General features: G+C 55.4%; 2 protein-coding genes and 1 long non-coding RNA gene across 4 annotated transcripts in view; 2 read left to right on the top strand and 1 right to left on the bottom strand.

Annotated features, from left to right (window-relative positions):
• The window catches only part of LOC119842582 (antigen-presenting glycoprotein CD1d-like), a 25,548-nt gene extending 23,010 nt beyond the window's left edge, over window positions 1–2,538 (top strand). For both annotated transcript variants that reach the window (XM_038370956.2, XM_038370959.2), the window contains exon 6: window positions 2,278–2,538. In XM_038370956.2, the coding sequence (XP_038226884.1) occupies window positions 2,278–2,392 (115 nt within the window). In that variant the 3' untranslated portion in view covers window positions 2,393–2,538. The remainder of the gene's footprint in view (window positions 1–2,277) is intronic.
• Window positions 1–19,917, bottom strand: part of LOC122456688 — a 21,607-nt gene extending 1,690 nt beyond the window's left edge. Inside the window, exons 1-2 of the long non-coding RNA XR_006275687.1 lie at window positions 19,896–19,917; window positions 6,766–6,774 (exon numbers count right to left, since the gene is read on the bottom strand). This is a non-coding gene — a long non-coding RNA (uncharacterized LOC122456688). The remainder of the gene's footprint in view (window positions 1–6,765; window positions 6,775–19,895) is intronic.
• LOC119842586 (antigen-presenting glycoprotein CD1d-like) lies at window positions 13,075–17,004 on the top strand. The gene is made up of 6 exons (XM_038370943.2): window positions 13,075–13,442; window positions 13,691–13,957; window positions 14,557–14,838; window positions 15,174–15,470; window positions 16,070–16,169; window positions 16,247–17,004. Exons 1-6 carry the CDS (start codon window positions 13,319–13,321, stop codon window positions 16,284–16,286), a joined length of 1,110 nt encoding a protein of 369 aa, XP_038226871.1. The 5' UTR covers window positions 13,075–13,318; the 3' UTR covers window positions 16,287–17,004.

Genomic DNA, 19,917 nt, shown 5'->3' with positions numbered 1-19,917 from the left:
GTCAGGTGACTGGAAGAAGGGGGGGCTCGGGAGCTCAGCCCTGGGGAGAGCGCGAGAAAGGGAGTCCATTACAGCTTGGCTGGCTCCTCAGGGCGCTGCCTTGGCCAGGGTGCACGACAGCGTCATTCTGACCCTCTTTGCTAACCTAAGGACTTTCGGGTTCTGTAGGCCGGGGGACCCTTGTTCCCTTGGAAATGAGAAATGGTTCCCTTGTTTTGAAAAGACCTCCTCTGTCACTGCAAATTCTCCCTGACAGCATGGAGCCCAGAACAACAGCACAAGCCTCCCGCACGGGTCTGGCTGGGCTGGATTGGTTGCGGGGAGCCATGGCGAGAGACAGGGTTTGCTGGTGCCAAAGGCCCAGTGTCAGAGTCCTGGAGGCCCCGGGCCTGCCCCTATGGAACTGTGTGGGTCCTTGGGGCCCAGCACACTAAGGGGTCGTTCCGGTTACAGGCTGGGCATAGACCAGACCCTGTGACTCTGTGACAGACTCTATCTTTTCTTTCCATTGGGATAGTTTGCAGTTGTGCCTTGAATACTGTCTTCTTGAGACTGCCAGCTCTTCTGAACTCCTTTTTTCCTTAGATTTTCTTCCCCTGTGGCCTAACCTACTAGCGCTCTGATTTGGCTGAAGTCTGATTTTTTGAAGTCCACTGTCCGAGACCTGCTGCTCTCACTCCTTTCTTTCCCGAGAATCATGAAGTCTCTCATGTCATGATCACATTAGTCATGTTGCCTAGAAGTTGCACACAATTCCATGATAACACTTAAACCACTGCATTTGGAATACAATGGACTCCTAAAATATTTAATTCAATAAGGTTTCACTTAATTGAATAAGGTTTATCCAGGACATTGCAAGATATTGTCATATCTGTCCTAGTAGGTATCCCCAGACAGGGACAATGCGGGAATACCAAAGGTTAACAATGATATTTTTGCCAGGGTCTGTGATGATCTCCTCATGCTCTGGGGTGAAGGAAGATTGTAAAAATTGGAGCTGGAACCTGGTCTCTTTGAGTCTTGCTCTGTCTTTAACTCCTTTCCCATCTCTCTCTCTCTCTCTCTCTCTCCCCCTGCTTCTCCCAATTCAGTCCAAGGTGAAAGTTTCCCCCATGAAATCGAGGTCCCAACCCATTGCAACCTGCTGGTTTGCTCTGTGACAGGGTTTTACCCCTCGGGGATTGAGATCAAGTGGCTGAAGGACGGGCAGGAGCAGACGGCCGGGGTGGTGTCCACGGAGCTGCTCCAGAACGGAGACTGGACCTTCCAGATCCTGCTGATGCTGGAGATGAGCCCCTGGCGCAGTGATGTCTACACCTGCTAGGTGGAGCACGTCAGCCTGCGGGACCCCCTCAGCGTGAACTGGGGTAAGAGCCTCTGGGTGTGGGGCAACCCCTGAGCCCCGCAAAGGCATCCTTCGCTCTGTGGAGTCCCCAGGGGATGGGCCTGGGTCAGAGGCCTGCCCCACCCCTGCGGGCAGAGAGCGCAAGGGGAAGGAGAGGCTGAGCTCAGCCTAAACCAGCTGTGCTCTTGTTTCCACACAGGCACTGGCTGACTCTGCTGGGGCAAGATGCTGGCTGGGGTCGGGGGCTTCCTGCTGGGTTTGGTCTTTGTGGTCCTGGGGTTGCTCGTCTACCTGAGGAATAAGAAAGGTGACTGGCTCAGGGATGGGGCTGGCAGCCCCAGGAATTGAGTCCCCAGTGGGGCCATGATGCAGTGGCACTGGAGGGTTTCACTAGAATTTTGATTCACCATACTTTGCTTTAATTTTCTCTTCAAGCTCAAATCCAGTTTTCTAGTGACCCAGGAACTTCCTGCCCATCTCTCTGCCCACATCCAGGAAGTGCAGGGCTAATCCCAGCCCCTGGCTTCCTATAAACCTAAGTCAGACCCTTCAGATTCTGAGATGCAGTTGTGCCCTCCTGGCCTCCCCTCCACTTCCCCTCTCTAGTCCCACGCACTCCTGGAACATCAGGGAGTTGCAGACACAGTTTGAAGTGCCTGCAAATCAGTCAGTTCCTCTCTAGTTATGAAACTAATCCACTTCCCCTTTTAAAAATATGGAGACCAAACTCACTTGAGAAACACACCAGAAATGGATGAACTCCTGACCCTGAATTCTGAGACTTATTTATGCTACCCTCCGAGCTGCTTCCCTTTTCGCCTAAACGTGTGAAAGAACATGTAATAACTTGCAGGTCAAAACGCTGACTGCGTGATGCCCGTGTTTCCCTTACCTGTGCTTGCTCACTCACTCTCTAATTATTTTCCCAGGTCGGTTGACATGAGCAACAACGTCCCATTCAGACTCACACTCCACTTCCCACATTTTCCTGGGGCCTTTGTTCTAAAGGCGAATCTTTTTGAAAGCACAAAAGTCTCCCCTTAAATCAAACGAAGAGACTGTGGAGGGGCTTGTGATGAAGTGGGACTGTTCTCAATGTTTTCTCTGAATATTGTGGGGGTGCCTCAGTTTCCCCTAATAAATTTGTTAGTCTCTAAGGTGCCACAAGTCCTCCTTTTCTTTTTGCAAATACAGACTAACATGGCTGCTACTCTGAAAAAAGTTTCCTCTATGCAGTTCTTAAGTATCTAGGTGGTGGGATAAGGGGATATGATCATTGCAGAGCCCTAGAGGGCAGGTGGGTGCAGGGGTCTGGACACAGAGAATGGCCGACACCCTGTTTCCTGGCACCTGATGGCCTGGGCCCTTCCCCCCTGCAAGGTGAGAGCTAAAGGGTTGGAGAACAAAGGAATCCGGTGCCCTCCCAGCCCGGGAAAGGGACAAAGCCCAGAGGAGGAGGAGCGGGAGAGAGTTTCACTTTGGGGCTGGCTGGGGACGAGGAGTGAAGGGCAGACGGGGTTGTCTGGCTCACTGCCCCCCAAAATGGACCCGTCTGAGGGGTCCAGTTCTCTGCACCTACAAGCTCTGTGTTAGACCCTGTTCCTGTCGTCTAATAAACCTTCTGTTTTACTGACTGGCTGAGAGTCCTGTCTGACTGTGGAGTTGGGGGGCAGGACCCTCTGGCTTCCCCAGGACCCCCCTGGGCGGACTCGCTGTGGGAAGCGCACGGAGGGGCAGAGGATGCTGAATGCTCCGAGGTCAGACCCGGGAAGGGGGAAGCCGGGTGAGCTGTGTGTCCTGCAGACAGGCTGCTCCCAGAGAGGAGACTTCCCCAGAGTCCTGCCTGGCTTCGTGGGGAGCAGCTCCAGAGCATCGCCCAGGGCCTCTGTGACTGGGCTGGAGCTGGATTTTGACTCTACATTGGTCTCGGCTAGCCTCAGTGCCAGGTGGTGATACCTCTCTCCTTGCAGGGCTCCTGAATCTGATCCGATCCCAGAGAATGTAGAAGCTGGGAGCCCAGGAGCCTACTTCTGCACTGCTGATCGAGGCCTGGTGCCCTCTGGTTGAATGTCCGTTTCTGTCATTGTCTCCTCCCTGGGCTCTCTCCACCCTCCTGTGTTGCTCCCATCGGGGGGAGTCCTTGCTTTCCCTCGTGCACACGTCCCGAGTTAACGGTCTCCTGGCCCCCTGCCCAGCCCCACAGTCACTCTTGCTGATGTCGCTGCCCTTGGGGGAACCTGTCTGGGATGGCCCCAGGTCCCTGCACAGAACAATCATGCTAGCAGATACGTGACCATAGTGAAATGTGCAAAATTTCGGCAGACTCTAAGACCTTAACATTGGGGTACAGACCAGAAAGTATAAAGCAAAGTCTAAACCCAGAAAAGAGCAACTGCAGCCAGCAGGACAGGAGAGATTGAGACAGGGACACTTTCTAGCCAATGTCCTACACACAAGGAAACATGAGAAAAATATTTCCTCCAGTTATCGGGAAACATAAAAGTCTTCTCCTCATAAAGTGATGATGACAATGCATGCATGACCTGGAGAGAAAGGAGATAATAGGAATTGACATGTATCAACCTGCCACCCAGTCAGGAATGGACAGCGAGGGTAAATAGACACAAGGGATCACACCCCAGACTCAGCGTGTGAGTCGTCCCCTGAGGGCTCTGGCTTTCCCTTACACTCAGGCAACGCAGGGACAACTGGTCACAGCTGTAGCTATACATAAAAACTATGTTCTTAAAGTAGAGAACAGGCAGGTCACTTGAAGTTTAAAACATGTTTCTGTGCAAGCAGGGGTTAGGAGATGTTTATCCTCTGGCCATTGTGTATTGTGCCTCTCATAATGTAAGTCTATTTGCATAGGGAGCTACCAGCTAATCCAGACCACAAAATCAACAAGGGATCCCCAAATCTACAGGAAGGAACACACAGTGGGAGGGTGTCCAGTTTATGAATAAAGCTTAATTGACTATTTAATATATCTGGGGGTGCAAAAAGACACACAGTATCCTTCACAGAGGCAAGAAGTTAAGAGTGTGGCTTGTTTCCTGAGAAAGATATCAGGTGCCTGGAAGACACTGCTGACATTTTGGAAAAGCTAAGCTTCATTAGATACATAGAAAAGTATCTTGGTAATTAAATTTAGTCTCTAGAATGTGTGTTATGATTTTATTTTATATGTAGCCATTTGTTTTCAATCATTCTACTTGTTTCTTCTCGAATCTCTAACCTTTGTTAAATAAACGAACATTTCTTTTCACTATAGTCAGGGCTGGGGAATGCCGGTCTCTCCGCAGAGCCTGTGCAGGCTGTGAGGGCAGGGCTTGTGTTGCTGTGGCTGGTGGCTAATCTTAACCCTAATCACTAGCCTCATGTCTGGTAAAAAGAAAAGGAGTACTTGTGGCACCTTAGAGACTAACAAATTTATTAGAGCATAAGCTTTCGTGAGCTACAGCTCACTTCATCGGATGCATTTGGTCATGTCTGGTGACTCATACTTACAGGGCCCCGGGGGTGCCTTTGTGAGACTGTGGGGGAAGCGGCAAAGAGGCCGTTTTCTGTTATAACTGCTGCACTGCCTAATACACCAGCTCCCCAACAAACCTGCTTGCTCAGAGCTCATTGCGGCCAGGGGGAACTGGCAGGGAAAAGGCTGGGGCCTCTAGTTCCTGTGGCCCCTGGCTGCAGGGAGCAGGATGAGCAGATCAGCAGTCTTGGGGCCGGGGACTCCCCAGACACAGGCCCTAGTTTCCAGCAGGCGGAGGAGCTGGGCGGGTGGCTGGGTACAACACAGATTTCTTGGAAGAAAACAGGAGAGCAGATACAAGGGAGCCACTTCTCTGCTCTGGTTTAGGAATCCTTGTTCCTAGCTCACCCCTGCCAGCTTCTCTGGCTCTCTAACAGGAACATGGCTGGGAGGGTCACTGCCGATGTCAACCACCACTTACTGGTACCTCCATCCATGGAATAAAACAATTCAGACAGAGTCCTGCCTATAGTCACATTTTGCTTCCACACAGTTTGTACAGCAAGGACATGCAATGAAAAGCCGTCAGAGCCTCCGCTGCAGGGGCTGGCCGGACGGTGTTGCAGCTACATCAGGACACCTGGGTTCTGTCCAGCTCTGCTGCAGTTTCACTGCGTGACCTTGGGCCGGTCACGTCACCTCCCCATTCCCTTCTCTCTGGAACAGGGCTAACGGTATTTGCCTGCTTTGCTGCTGGGTTAACTGCCAGCGCAAACATGAAACCACATAAGGAAATGGTGAGAAACCACAGTGTGCACAGGCCTGGTGCTAACAAGTGACCTCACAGGGGACTCGGGGGCTGCTCCCCAGGCTCTCCTGCTGTCTCGCTGTGCAGGGACCCGCCGTGCCTGCTCCACAGCGGAGATACAGTGAGGGCACGTGGCATCCTCCGGCAGGACGTGTGGGGTCTGTCTGCAGCTGCGACTGCCTGGCCTCCTTCCCTCTTTCACACGGCTCAGTGGGGGTGTGATGAAGGAGGGGGTCACCTCAGGGGGCCCGTGCCCCCTGCTGCTGGGGACAACCGTCTGCGCACTCACTCTGGGCTGGAGGAAATAGGGGACCCTGTGAGGGACAGGGCCCAAAACACAGACCCGCCTTCACCCTAGCAATGGGGTTGAGACAAGAGCCCGAAACCAGAGGATGAATTGGGGGAGATTCACTCTGGAAAATCAGCATCTGCTCCAGGGCCAAGTGGGAGAACCCAAGCCGGGGGCTCCCCCTTCACAGAGAGGTCCCCCCGCCCCCAGAGCAGCCACACCTCACATGGGGTCCCTGCCACCAGGCAGCGATTTTCATCCAGAACCAACCGGGGATGGCATTGCATTTCAATGCTATCATGAGACCAGCGTGAGGCAGCCCAGCACTGAGGAGAAACCCTACAATAAAACCCAAACCTGTCCACAGCCCAGGGCTCCCCATCGACCCTACAATAACACCCCAACCTGTCCACAGCCCAGGGCTCTCCATCGACCCTACAATAACACCCAAGCCCGTCCACAGCCCAGCGCTCTCCAGCAACCCTACAATAACACCCCAGCCCGTCCACAGACCAGGGCTCTCCATCGACCCTACAATAACACCCCAGCTCGTCCACAGCCCGGCGCTCCCCAGCGACCCTACAATAACATCCCAGCCCGTCCACAGCGGAGGGCTCCCCAGAGACCCTACAATAACACCCCAGCCCGTCCACAGCCCAGCGCTCCCCAGAGACCCTACAATAACACCCCAGCCCGTCCACAGCCCAGGGCTCCCCAGCGACCCTACAATAACACCCCAGCCCGTCCACAGCCCGGCGCTCCCCAGCGACCCTACAATAACATCCCAGCCCGTCCACAGCGGAGGGCTCCCCAGAGACCCTACAATAACACCCCAGCCCGTCCACAGCCCAGCGCTCCCCAGAGACCCTACAATAACACCCCAGCCCGTCCACAGCCCAGGGCTCCCCAGCGACCCTACAATCATGGGAGACTTTAACTTCCCAGATATAGACTGGAGGACCAGTGCTAGTAATAATAATAGGGCTCAGATTTTCCTAGATGCAATAGCGATAGATTCCTTCATCAAGTAGTTGCTGAACCGACTAGAGGGGATGCCATTTTAGATTTAATTTTGGTGAGTAGCGAGGACCTCATAGAAGAAATGGTTGTAGGGGACAATCTTGGCTCAAGTGATCATGAGCTAATTCAGTTCAAACTAAATGGAAGGATTAACAAAAATAAATCTGCAACTAGGGTTTTTGATTTCAAAAGGGCTGACTTTCAAAAATTAAGGAAATTAGTTAGGGAAGTGGATTGGACTGAAGAACTTATGGATCTAAAGGTAGAGGAGGCCTGGGATTACTTTAAATCAAAACTGCAGAAGCTATCGGAAGCCTGTATCCCAAGAAAGGGGAAAAAATTCATAGGAAGGAGTTGTAGACCAAGCTGGATGAGCAAGCATCTTAGAGAGGTGATTATGAAGAAGCAGAAAGCATACAGGGAGTGGAAGATGGGAGGGATCCGCAAGGAAAGCTACCTAACTGAGGTCAGAAGATGTAGGGATAAAGTGAGAGAGGCTAAAAGTCGAGTAGAGTTGGACCTTGCAAAGGGAATTAAAACCAATGGTAAAAGGTTCTATAGCCATATAAATAAGAAGAAAACTAAGAAGGAAGAAGTGGGGCCGCTTAACACTGAGGATGGAGCGGAGGTTAAAGATAATCTAGGCATGGCCCAATATCTAAACAAATACTTTGCCTCAGTCTTTAATAAGGCTAAAGAGGATCTTGGGGATAAAGGTAGCATGACAAATGGGAATGAGGATATGGAGGTAGATATTACCATATCAGAGGTAGAAGCGAAACTGAAACAGCTTAATGGGACTAAATCGGGGGGCCCAGATAATCTTCATCCAAGAATATTAAAGGAATTGGCACCTGAAATTGCAAGCCCATTAGCAAGAATTTTTAATGAATCTGTAAACTCAGGAATAGTACCGAATGATTGGAGAATTGCTAATATAGTTCCTATTTTTAAGAAAGGAAAAAAAAGTGATCCGGGTAACTACAGGCCAGTTAGTTTGACATGTGTAGTATGCAGTATGTAGGTCCTGGAAAAAATGTTGAAGGAGAAATTAGTTAAGGACATTGAAGTCAATGGTAAATGGGACAAAATACAACATGGTTTTACAAAAGGTAGATCGTGCCAAACCAACCTAATCTCCTTTTTTGAAAAAGTAACAGATTTTTTAGATAAAGGAAATGCAGTGGATCTAATTTACCTAGATTTCAGTAAGGCATTTGATACCGTGCCACATGGGGAATTATTAGTTAAACTGGAGAAGATGGGGATCAATATGAACATCAAAAGGTGGATAAGGAATTGGTTAAAGGGGAGACTGCAACGGGTCCTACTGAAAGGCGAACTGTCAGGTTGGAGGGAGGTTACCAGTGGAGTTCCTCAGGGATCGGTTTTGGGACCAATCTTATTTAATCTTTTTATTACTGACCTTGGCACAAAAAGTGGGAGTGTGCTAATAAAGTTTGCAGATGATACAAAGCTGGGAGGTATTGCCAATTCGGAGAAGGATCGGGATATTATACAGGAGGATCTGGATGACCTTGTAAACTGGAGTAATAGTAATAAGATGAAATGTAATAGTGAGAAGTGTAAGGTTATGCATTTAGGGATTAATAACAAGAATTTTAGTTATAAGTTGGGGACGCATCAATTAGAAGTAACGGAAGAGGAGAAGGACCTTGGAGTATTGGTTGATCATAGGATAACTATGAGCTGCCAATGTGATATGGCTGTGAAAAAAGCTAATGCGGTTTTGGGATGCATCAGGAGAGGCATTTCCAGTAGGGATAAGGAGGTTTTAGTACCGTTATACAAGGCACTGGTGAGACCTCACCTAGAATACTGTGTGCAGTTCTGGTCTCCCATGTTTAAAAAGGATGAATTCAAACTGGAGCAGGTACAGAGAAGGGCTACTAGATGATCCGAGAAATGGAAAACTTGTCTTATGAAAGGAGACTTAAGGAGCTTGGCTTGTTTAGCCTAACTAAAAGAAGGTTGAGGGGAGATATGATTGCTCTCTATAAATATATCAGAGGGATAAATACAGGAGAGGGAGAGGAATTATTTCAGCTCAGCACCAATGTGGACACAAGAACAAATGGGTATAAACTGGCCACCAGGAAGTTTAGACTTGAAATCAGATGAAGGTTTCTAACCATCAGAGGAGTGAAGTTTTGGAATAGCCTTCCAAGGGAAGCAGTGGGGACAAAAGATCTATCTGGTTTTAAGATTCTACTCGATAAGTTTATGGAGGAGATGGTATGATGGGATTTTGGTAAGTAATTGATCTTTAAATATTCAGGGTAAATAGGCCAAATCCCCTGAGATGGGATATTAGATGGATGGGATCTGATTTACTATAGAAAATTCTTTCCTGGGTATCTGGCTGGTGAATCTTGCCCATGTGCTCAGGGTTCAGCTGATCGCCATATTTGGGGTCGGGAAGGAATTTTCCTCCAGGGCAGTTTGGAGAGGCCCTGGAGGGTTTTTTTGTTTGTTTTGTATTGTTTTGTTTTGTTTTTTGCCTTCCTCTGTAGCATGGGGCATGGTTGACTGGAGGGAGGCTTCTCTGCTCCTTGAAGTTTTGAACCATGATTTAAGGACTTCAATAGCTCAGACATGGGTGAGGTTTTTCATAGGAGTGGGTGGGTGACATTCTGTGGCCTGCGCGGTGCAGGAGGTCGGACTAGATGATCAGAATGGTCCCTTCTGACCTTAGTATCTATGAATCTATGAATAACACCCCAGCCTGTCCACAGCCCAGGGCTCCCCAGAGACCCTACAATAACACCCCAACCTGTTCACAGCCCAGAGCTCCCCAGCGACCCTACAATAACAACCCAGCATGTCTACACACCCATCGCTCCTGAGCAACCCTACAATAACAAAGTAGCCTGTCCACAGCCCAGCACTCCCCAGCAACCCTACAATAACAACCCAGTCTGTCTACAGCCCAGCACTCCCCAGCGACCCTACAATAACAAAGCAGAAAGTCCACAGACCAAGAAGTCAGGGTGACTGTGATGTTGCACTCCATATGTTTATGGAAATATGCTTATGAGTGTGAATATGACAAAACTGGAATATGCTTCATGCAAAAGGTCTCTTGTAAGGTATCATAACAAAGGTTATAAACTACTGAATATATTCCTCCTATTTGTATGCATGTATCATTCTTGTATCTGAAGTTAGAAATATGAAGTATAACTCTGAGGTCCTATTGTAATTGTGCAAAGTGTGGGCCATTAATGGGGGTTTCGAATCTTGATGGCTCCCACTGACTAGGACAATTGGTTGTAAATGGTTTATTTACCTGCAAGCCTTCCTGTGGAGGTGTGGGCCAACCCAGGAAGAATGGAGACTAGGGGTCTCACAGTGACATGTGATCATGACACCTGGTACTGGAATCCATCTTAAGTCTGGTACTTTTCCATTTAGAACAAGGGGTGGGGACCCAGAGAGACAAAAGATTCCCGCTGTGGCCAAAGCTATAAAAGGGGGTCGAGCAGGACAAAAGGGGATGCCAGTCATGAGAAAACCCCTGCTTACCACCTGAGATGTCTGCTGGATCTAACAAAGACTGTACCGGGGAAAGGATTGGGCCCAGACTAGGAAGGAGTCTGGTCTGTGAAAAAGCTTACTGGAACAGCTCTGAAGGTGAGATATTACCAGTAATCAGTTTCTTAATGTATTAGGCTTAGACTTGCTTGTTTGGTTTTATTTTGATTTGTGACTTATTTTATTCTGTCTGTTATTACTTGAAACCACTTAAATCCTACTTTTTATACTTAATAAAATCACCTTTATTTATTAATAAACCCAGAATACGTGATGAACACCTGGGGGGGCAAACCGCTGGGCATCTCTCTCTATCAGTGTTACAGAGGGTGGACAATTCATGAGTTTAACCTGTATGAGCTTTACCCAGAGTAAAACGGAGTCACTGGGAGGTGGGGGTCTGGGTGCTGGAGACAGGTGACCAGCTGAGTGGTTTTCCATGACATCTGCCGCTTTGGGGCATGGTTCAGCCCCTGGGTCTGTGTTTGCAGCAGGCTGGCGTGTCTGGCTCAACAAGGCAGGGATCTGGAGTCCCAGGCTGGCAGGGAAAACAGGCTTAGAGGTACTTTCAGCATGTCAGGTGACAGTCCCAAGGGGATCTCTGTGACCCAACCCGTCACAGGGACATTTGCTGGGTTCCCCTCAGGTGACTGTTGCCCCCTCCCCCTCCTGCCCCTCAGATGACAGCTGGCCCCTCCCGCATCACACTCTCAGGGGCTGTTGACGCCTCCTGCCACATCTCCGCCAGTTTCCCACCTTTTTCCCTAGAACTGCCTCCCAGCTGACTCTGCCCGGCAACTAGTGATGCTGATAGGCAGCAGCACCTTCCGATTGGCTGGTCCACCAGCATGTGACAAAGGGAGGAGCCCGGGGGCCTGGGAGGAGAACAGAGGAGAATGGGGCACAGAGTGGGAGGGGCTAAAGGAAGGGAGGGGGAAGGGCTTTTGGGAGGGGGACATCAGGGAGGGGGAGGGGATGTTGGTATGGAGGGGGCAGGTTAGGGGGGCTCTGCCCCTGTCATTCAGGTTCAGCCAGAGGTGCCATTTAGGGGCCGGGGACTCCTGTGCCCCCCCCGAGTTTTGTACAGGGGGTCCCCTCGGGGCACACGTCTTAACCCCCTCACCGCAGTATCAGAGCACCTCCTAGTGTCTAACCTATGTCCCCTCCCAACCCCTCGGGGAGGTTGGGCCGTGTGCTTATCCCCATTGTACAGGTGGGGCACTGAGGCCCACACAGACTAAGGGCCAGATTTTCAAAGCTATTTCCACACCTAGTGGGATTTTCAAAAGCGCCTAGAAGGTCAGGTTCTTTGTCAGCTCCACGAGATGCCGAGCTGCATCTTTGGGTACCTCAAAAGCCGTGGAGCTCTGTCCCGAAGGCGCCGGCCTGCCATCAGACAGGAAGCGCACGGGGGTAGCAGGATGAAGCCAGCAGTCTCAGGGCGTCTCTCTCTCTGCTGCGTGCTGCACAGAACAGTGGCATCTCACAGATGGGAGCCAAACCCGGAAGGCCACTTCTGGGAGACGGTTGGGAAGGAGGTCGTGCAGCACAGAGATCAGCTCTGAGATGTATTGAATTGGCTTTCTCTGTAAGGAAGTAGAGACAGTGCTCCTGTCGGCTAATTTCTAAGTTGTTATCTGTTTCAGGTGCCTAAGGAGCCCCGGGAATCACAGTTAAAATTTGTCGTTCCCCTCCCCATCAAAATCTGAACTGGTGCCCCTAGGTTCAGCCCGGCTGCCCCCAGTGGGAGGAGCCAGCCCCAGCCCCACACTACAGGACGACCCCTGTCGGGTGAGTGGGGGCAGGCTCGCTCCCCCACCCCAAGCCTACCCTCTGCGCCGGAGTAGGTTTGGGGTGCGGTACCGGGGCTGAGGGTGCTGCTGTAGGCGGAGCCCGTGGGCGGGGTGAGGAGCAGGATGCTGGCCATGAATCTGAGCCCTGGGTACCTGCCTTGTCTGTCTGTGGGTGAATCTGGCTCTGACTGGGGGGGCGCTGTCCCCTGGCAGTCAGGGCTGGCCCCACTGCCCCAGGGCGGCGCTAGGGGCTTTACTGCAGGCAGCGGGGTGGGGGGCTGCAGGGGGCTCTCCCCTGGCAGTCAGGGCTGGCCCCATTGCCCCAGGGCAGTACTGGGAGGCTGTGCTTCAAGAGGCAGGGCGGGGGGCTGCAGGGGGCTCTCCCCGACAGTCAGGGCTGACCCCACTGCCCCAGGGCAGCGCTAGGGGCTGTACTGAAGGCAGCGGGGTGGGGGGAAGCAGGGGGCTCTCCCCTGGCAGTCAGGGCTGGCCCCACTGCCCCAGGGCGGTGCTAGGGGTTGTACTGCAGGCAGTGGGGTGGGAGGCAGCAGGGGGCTCTCCCCTGACAACCAGGGCTGGCCCCACTGCCCCAGGGTGGTGTTAGGGGCTGTACTGCAGGCAGCAGGGTGGGGGGCAGCAGGGGACTCTCCCCTGGCAGTCAGGGCTGGCGCCATTGCCCCAAGGCGGTACTGGGGGGCTGTACTGTAGGGGGCGGGGCGAGGGATAGCAGGGGGCTCTCCCCTGGCAGTCAGGGCTGGCCCCATTGCCCCAGGGCGGCACTAAGGGCTGTGCTGGGAGCAGTGGTACCCCATGGTGGAGGAGATGGAGGGGGCGTCACACACACACTGACGCTGGGACAGGGCCTGGTTCTGATCTTGCTGTCGGGGATCCCCCTCCCGCGCTGCCTCGCTCCCCGACTCCCTCTTCCCTGATTGGCTCGGGGCTGGCAGCTGCGGGGACGGAGCTGAGCAGAGACAGAGAAAGAGAGAAGTGGGCAGAGAGGGGTGTGTTCTGGGTAGGAACCTACAGCATGTGGGCGACTCTGGACCCCTTATCCCGCTGCCCTGACACCCGCCACAGCCTGGATCCCCCTTCCCCTGCCAGGATGCTGCTCCCTCTGCTGCTCCTCCCCTGGGCATGGGGGACCCTGGCTGGTAAGTGGGGACCCCCCTCCCTGCCCTTTTTTCCTACTGGGGTGGATGTGGATGGTGTAATACTAAAACCGGGGTGGGGCAGCACCACGCTGGGCTAGTGACCCTTGCTGGGGGAGTAGGAGGAGCGGGGAGGTGGGTTAGGTTCAGCAGGGAGACCCTGTAACGAAGGAGTTAAAGGAGACTGAGGCTCATTAATCTCTCTCCCCACCCACTTTGTTCTCCATTTCTTTCCTGACACCTCCCCCCAGCCTCCCCTTCTCTCCCCACCCTCCGGCTGCTCCAAATCATCGTCTTCCACAACGCCAGCTCCACGGACATGGAGGGGATGGCCCTGCTGAGCGACCTGGAGACCCACTCCATGGATTGCAGCACCTGCAAGATCCGCTTCCTGCAGCCCTGGGCCCAGCAGGGCCTGACCCCGAAGCAGTGGCAGGACCTGGAGCTGCTGATCCATCGCTACCTGTTCAACTTCAACCGTACTGTGAACAGAATAGCTCAGCAGCACGGAATGGGCTGTGAGTATGGAGCGGGGTGCTGGGAACTGACACACTCGCCACAGCCACGGAGTGTGTCATTGGGGGCAAGACAGCCAGTCCCTGGCCCTTTGGCTGATTGGAGCTGGCGGCCCCCGGAGGGGAAACACCCGTGTCCCATTCTCCACCCCAGAGTCAGCCAGCTAGGTCTGGGGCCAGATTGTAGCCTGAACTTCCCAGAGGGGAAAGGCCCCACGCCCCACTCCCTGAGCCGAGGCTCCTGGTCTTTCCTGACATGTAGCCTGACCCTTTGAAAGCAGGTCATTTGGGCCGGGGTCTGTATCTCAGGAACCCCGTGACCAAGGGACCCCAAATTTGCACCACAAACTCTGCCTCAGGCCCCGATATAACGTAGCGATTTTCGAGCCAATCTGACTCTGCACGTGAAAAATGAGCTTTAAACAGAAACTGCACCTTACCCTTAACTCCAGCCAGGGCTGCGCCACAATCCCGCCTCCGTCGTGTGGCCCAACATCCTCATGGCCCCTGACATTATGTCTTTACTCCCCCATCTCTCAACTGCTGCCCCCTCCTGGGACCTCCGCACGCCCCTCCTCATCCCCCTGCCCTTCCTGTTCCAGACCCCTTTGTTACCCAGGGCTCCCTCGGCTGCGAGCTGCACCCTAACGGCACCTCGAGGGGATTCTATGATGCCGGAGTGAACGGCGAGGACTTCATCAGCTTTGATGCGGACGCAGGCACCTGGCTTGCTCGGCACGGGGACAAGCTGGCGCTCTACACCCAGGACCTTCTCAACCTGGATAAGGGCACAGCCATCACGCTTCAGTTTCTCATGAGAACGACGTGTGTCAATCAGATCAAGAGCTTTGTCCAGCATGGGAAAGAGTCTCTGGAGAGGCAAGGTGAGGCTGGACACCACTCGCTGCCATGCAGCCACCTCTGGGTTGGAGCAGGGGGCCGTTTATCCAGGGACCCCTTGCCTGGTGTACAAATGCAGCTATAGCTAGGGTGGAGCACAGTAGCCATTTCATAGCCACACTGCACAGCAGTTTAGGACAGGAAGTGAAGGGGGATTCCCTCACCACTGGTAACCGCAGGGGGCAGAATTGGGGCCTGGCCAGGACAGCGGGGCCAACACCTGATGCCGGGGATGGAGCTGGGCTTGGCTAGTGAGTTCCTGAGGCTCAGACTGAATCGTCCCCTCTCTCCCACCCCGTTTCTCTCCCCCCTGTCTCAGAGCGGCCGGTCGCCGTGGTATTTGCCCAAGAGCCTCCCCCAGCCGGGACCCCCGCGCCGTTACTGCTGGTTTGCCGGGTCACCGGTTTCTACCCCCGGCCCATCCGCGTGGCCTGGCTGCAGGACGGGGAGGAGGTGGTGCCGGGCGGGCGGCTGAACTCCAGTGGGATCCTGCCCAACGCGGACCTGACCTACCAGCTGCGCAGCTCCCTGGCCGTGGAGCCGGGCGACGGGCACAGCTACGCCTGCCAGGTGGAGCACAGCAGCCTGGGGGGCCAGAGCCTGCTGATCCCCTGGGGTAGGTGCACGTCCCCAGGGGGTGGGTAGTGCGGTTGTGGTCTCTGGGGGCTTTTCCTGCACGTCCTGAGTGGGACGTGGTGGGTCCAGGCAGTGGGATTGGGGCGCAGGGAAGCAGAGCAGGTGGGTGGGGGGTGGGGAGATGGATCATGGGGAGCAGGATGGAGAAGCTGAGGGGAAGAGGACAGGACTGGGATGGGGGAGCAGAACTTCAGGGGGTGGGAAGGTGGGGGGAGAAAGGAGTGGGACTGCGGGGGAGACAGAGGGAACAGGGTGGGGGGCTGAGGGCAATGGGTCAGGGATGGGGGGAGCAAGGGGGATTTCAGGGGAGGCTGAGGGAACAGGGTGGGGGGCTAAGGGCAGTGCATTGCGGGGGGAGCAGGGGGGATTACAGGGGAGGCTGAGGGAACAGGGTGGGGGGCTGAGGGCAGTGCATTGTGGGGGGAGCAGGGGGGATTACAGGGGAGACTGAGGGAACAGGGTGGGGGGCTGAGGGCAGTGGGTTGGCATGGGGGGAGCAGGGGGGACTGCGGGAGAGGTGGCGGAAACAGGGCCCATACTCCTGTCCCTGTTCCCAGCACGGCACCCCCTGTTTTACAGGGCACAGCAGGCGCTGGGGCCCCGGCCTGGCCGTGAGCATCACCCTGGGGGTTCTGGCCGTAGCCGCCATGGCCGTGGTGCTGTGGTGGAGCAGACGCAGGTGAGTCCTCTCCCTCTTGGAGGTGGGGGTGGGACTGTTACACCCCGTAACCCATCCCCTCTGCTCTCTCCTTCCAGGGGTTACGAGGACGTTAGACCAGGGGAGTCCAGGCCTTGAGCGGCCGGCACCGGCCCAGGCCTGGGCATTGGCCCGTCTCCCAGGGACATGGACCTTGGGGCTGGATCCATGCCTGGCTCCAGAGCTGTGGGCCCCAAGGGCAGGATTGGATCGGGGCCCTGGGAGATCGGGGCCCTGGGTGGGGGTTGGGATTCTCCTCCCTCTGGGACGTTCAGGGGATGTTGGACACTTGGGGCAGCAGTGGGATCGCTGGGATCCAGGAGCCGCATGGAGCTGGCGCTGGCCTGTGCCATTCAATGAACCCTTCAGGGAGGGGCTGCCCAGCGGGCCCCCCCGGGGGCTGTAGAAGCCAGGGCCTGGGTGCAGGGGTCAGACACTGCTACATACACAAAGGCGGTGGGTGCGGGTGGGGGCATGGGAACCAGGAGGGCCCTGGCAGGGTGTTCAGGCTGAGCTGGGGTGCCCGGGAAGCAAGTGCGTTGCCCGTGGGCCATAGGCCCAGCTACCCACAGGGAGCCCTGACAACTGCGGCCCGCGGGGCGCCGGGGAGGCGGCTCGAAGTCGCTGGCTGGGCTGGGCTGAGAGCTCCTGGGGGCAGGGCCCCTCCAGAGCTGGGTGTGAGGGACCCGGGCTCTGGGGGGTAGGTTCTGTCTTTTTGTTCTGCATCTGTGCAGCACCGAGCCCAAGGGGGTCCTGGGCATGACAGGCTCCTCGGCCCTGCGGTAATACAGCAATAATAATAGTCCTGGCTGGGGAGGGGAAGTGGATTCAAGCCGGGGGGGGGTGGAGAGTTAGTCAGGACTCCTGGGTTCTATCAGCTCATGGAGGGGGGTCTAGTTGATTAGAGCAGGGGGCTGGAAGCCAGGACTCCTGGGTTCTATCCCAGCTCTGGGAGGGGAGTGGGGGCTAGAGGGTTAGAGTGGGGGTGGGGGGCTGCATTGACTAGTCTGTTACCAGATAGAACAGCAGCCCAGAGCCACGCTGAGAGAAGATGGACAAATACCGTTCCTGCGGTAATACAGCAATAATAATAGTCCTGGCCGGGGAGGGGAAGTTGGCTCGAATGGTGGGAGTGGGGCCTGTTCAGGACTCCTGGGTTCTATCCTGGGCTCTGGGACGGGAGTGGGGTCTCGTGAGTTCGAGTGGGGGGCAGGCTAGTCAGGACTTCTGGGTTCTATCCCAGTCTGGGAGGGGGCTGGGATCCCGTGGGTTAGGACAGGGGGGCTGGGAGCCAGGACTCCTGGGTTCTGACCCCAGTGTAGGAGGGGAGTGGGATGTAGCTGGTTAGAGCAGTGGTGAGTGCGCTGACCAGCCTGTTACCAGGTAGAACAGCTGCCCAGAGCCACACCAAGAGATGGGCAAATTCCCATCCAGACACCCGCAGCTGCGGGCTCTGTCTGCATGGCAGGGCCGAGTGGTGTGGCTCCACCGGCAGCCCAGTGTGGACGCAGCGTGGCTAGGAGGGGTTTATCCCCAGTGTGGGGACAGCACCTCCCCGCACGGCCCTTGCCTGGTCCACACATGCCCTGCTCTGCAGACCGACTGTGTGCACATGGGGGGCTTGGCGACTTAGGTGCCGACTCCATGGGTGCTCCAGGGCACCCACTGGCGGCTCCCCGCCCTGCCCCCCCACCCCAGCTCGCCTCCGCTTAGCCTCCGCTCCCTCCTCTGAGGGCGCCCCTGCGTCCTGCTTCTCCCCCCTCCCTCCCGGTGCTTGCAAGCACTGGAAGGGACGGGGGAGGAGGAGGAACAGGATATGCTTGGGGAAGAGGCGGGGCCAGGGCATAGATTTGGGGAGGGGTCTAATAGGGGCAGGGAGGGGGCAGAGTCAGGGCTAGGGGGGTGCGAGCTCCCACCCGGTGCCAACAAAAGTTGGTGCCTGGGCTTGGCAACACAACTTTGTGCTGAGGTGTGGGGTCACACCCCTGACCCACAGAGCTCTGCACTTGGGGGTGGGAGTGTCACTTCTATCCTACAGAGCTCTGCTGGGATAAGCATTAAGTGTAGATCAGGCCACAGGCAAGGTTCAGGGGGCCATCCATGGGAGACCAGGATGTGGGGTCGTTACTCTCCAGGGCACTCTGTGACGAAGTGGGAACGTTCTTAATGTTTTTTCTGAATACTGAGTGGGTGCCTCAGTTTCCCCTATGCATTTCCTAAGTATCTAGGTGGTGCGCTAAGGGGGTGGGTTGGTGGCAGAGCCCTAGAGGGCCAGTGGGATGGTGTCTGCACAGAGACTGGCCGACACCCCGTCTCCTGCCAGTGACGCCTGGGCCCCTCCCCGGCAAGGTGCCAGCTGAAGGGGCTGGAGAACAGAGAGATCAGGCGACCTCCTGGCCCAGAAAAAAGACAAAGGCCAGAGGAGGGGCTGGAGGGAGTTTCAGTTTGGGGCTGGGGAAACGGAGGGAGGCCCAGCACTGGGGTCTAGGTTCCCCCCCCAAGACGGACCTGACTGAGGGGTCCTGTTCTCTGCACCTACAGGCTCTGTTTTCAACCATGTTCCTGGCGTCTAATAAACTTCTGTTTTACTGGCTGGCTGAGAGTCCCCGGCAATCGCAGGAAGTGGGGGGAGCAGGGCCCTGACTTCCCCACACTCCATGACAGGCTCCAGCTCTAATGCAGCCCCAGGGTGGGGGGACTGGCAGCTCAGCGGGGTGAGGGATGGGACATGCGGCCTTTCCTATTAGGGTACACTGGCTCCAATCCAGCCCCAGGGCAGGGGAGGGACTGGCCTGGCTGAGGGAGGTGGGCAATGGGACACGGGGCCTTTACCCTCCTGCGGTGCCAGCTCCGCTCTGATGTTAGTGACCAGAATTCCTCCCCACGGGACCTGGTCTGTGCCCTTAATATGTAGCGTTGCTCCGTGTTCCCTGCCCAAACCCGGCCTCCCCCAATGGCACCACCTTCCCCCCTCCATCTAACTCGCTGGATGTTCACACTGCGCACGTCAGGATGGGATGGGAGGTGGAGGGTGGGACGGAGTGGGAATTTTCTGTAATATTTTGTATGACTACTGTGTGTGCCTCAGTTTCCCCTCTATGCTGCATTGTTCGCTAGGTGGGGGGAAATGGCTGTTTACTCTTTGCAGAGCCCAGCGAGGCAGGTGTGGCTGGTGCCCAGCTGTCTCGGCTTTGGGGCCCAGGTCCATGTAGCAAAGCCAAACACAGCAACATTTGCCACCTAGCACCCCACAAATGACCCTGAGCGTGTTGACTTCTTGCCTCTCAGCAAGGGAGCTGCGCCCCATTCCCCAGCCAAGAACACGGCCTGAGGAGGGGCCAGGTGGGGGGTGAGCTCACCCGGGAACTAGAGACAAGGAGGGGGACAGGGGACAAAGAGGCCCAGAGCGGGACGGCCATGGGGCCATTGCAGGCGCTGGGCGAGTCCTGCAGCCTGACCGCAGTCTGTCCCCTAGCAGGGAGAAGTATGGAAACGAGCCTTCCGGGCTGGTGCTCGGAGCTGGACAGAGAAGGTCTCAGGCTGGGGGGTCCCGACGAGTTTCCAGATCTCTCCCTCCTGAGCAGCGATGGGGGCTGGTTGGATCCTGGGGACCGGGAGCCGCTGGGCTGGGGCTCTGCTGGTGACACTGACGGTGCTGAGAACCCACCTGGCTCATTGCTCACTGCGGCCCTGTGCAGAGACCCCGACCCCTGGGGAGCCCCATCCTGGG

Source organism: Dermochelys coriacea, chromosome 14 (assembly GCF_009764565.3).
Source record: "Dermochelys coriacea isolate rDerCor1 chromosome 14, rDerCor1.pri.v4, whole genome shotgun sequence".
In the NCBI taxonomy this organism is placed as follows: domain Eukaryota; kingdom Metazoa; phylum Chordata; order Testudines; family Dermochelyidae; genus Dermochelys; species Dermochelys coriacea.
Note: the sequence above shows the minus strand (reverse complement) of the source record. Positions and strands in the feature narration are given on the sequence as shown.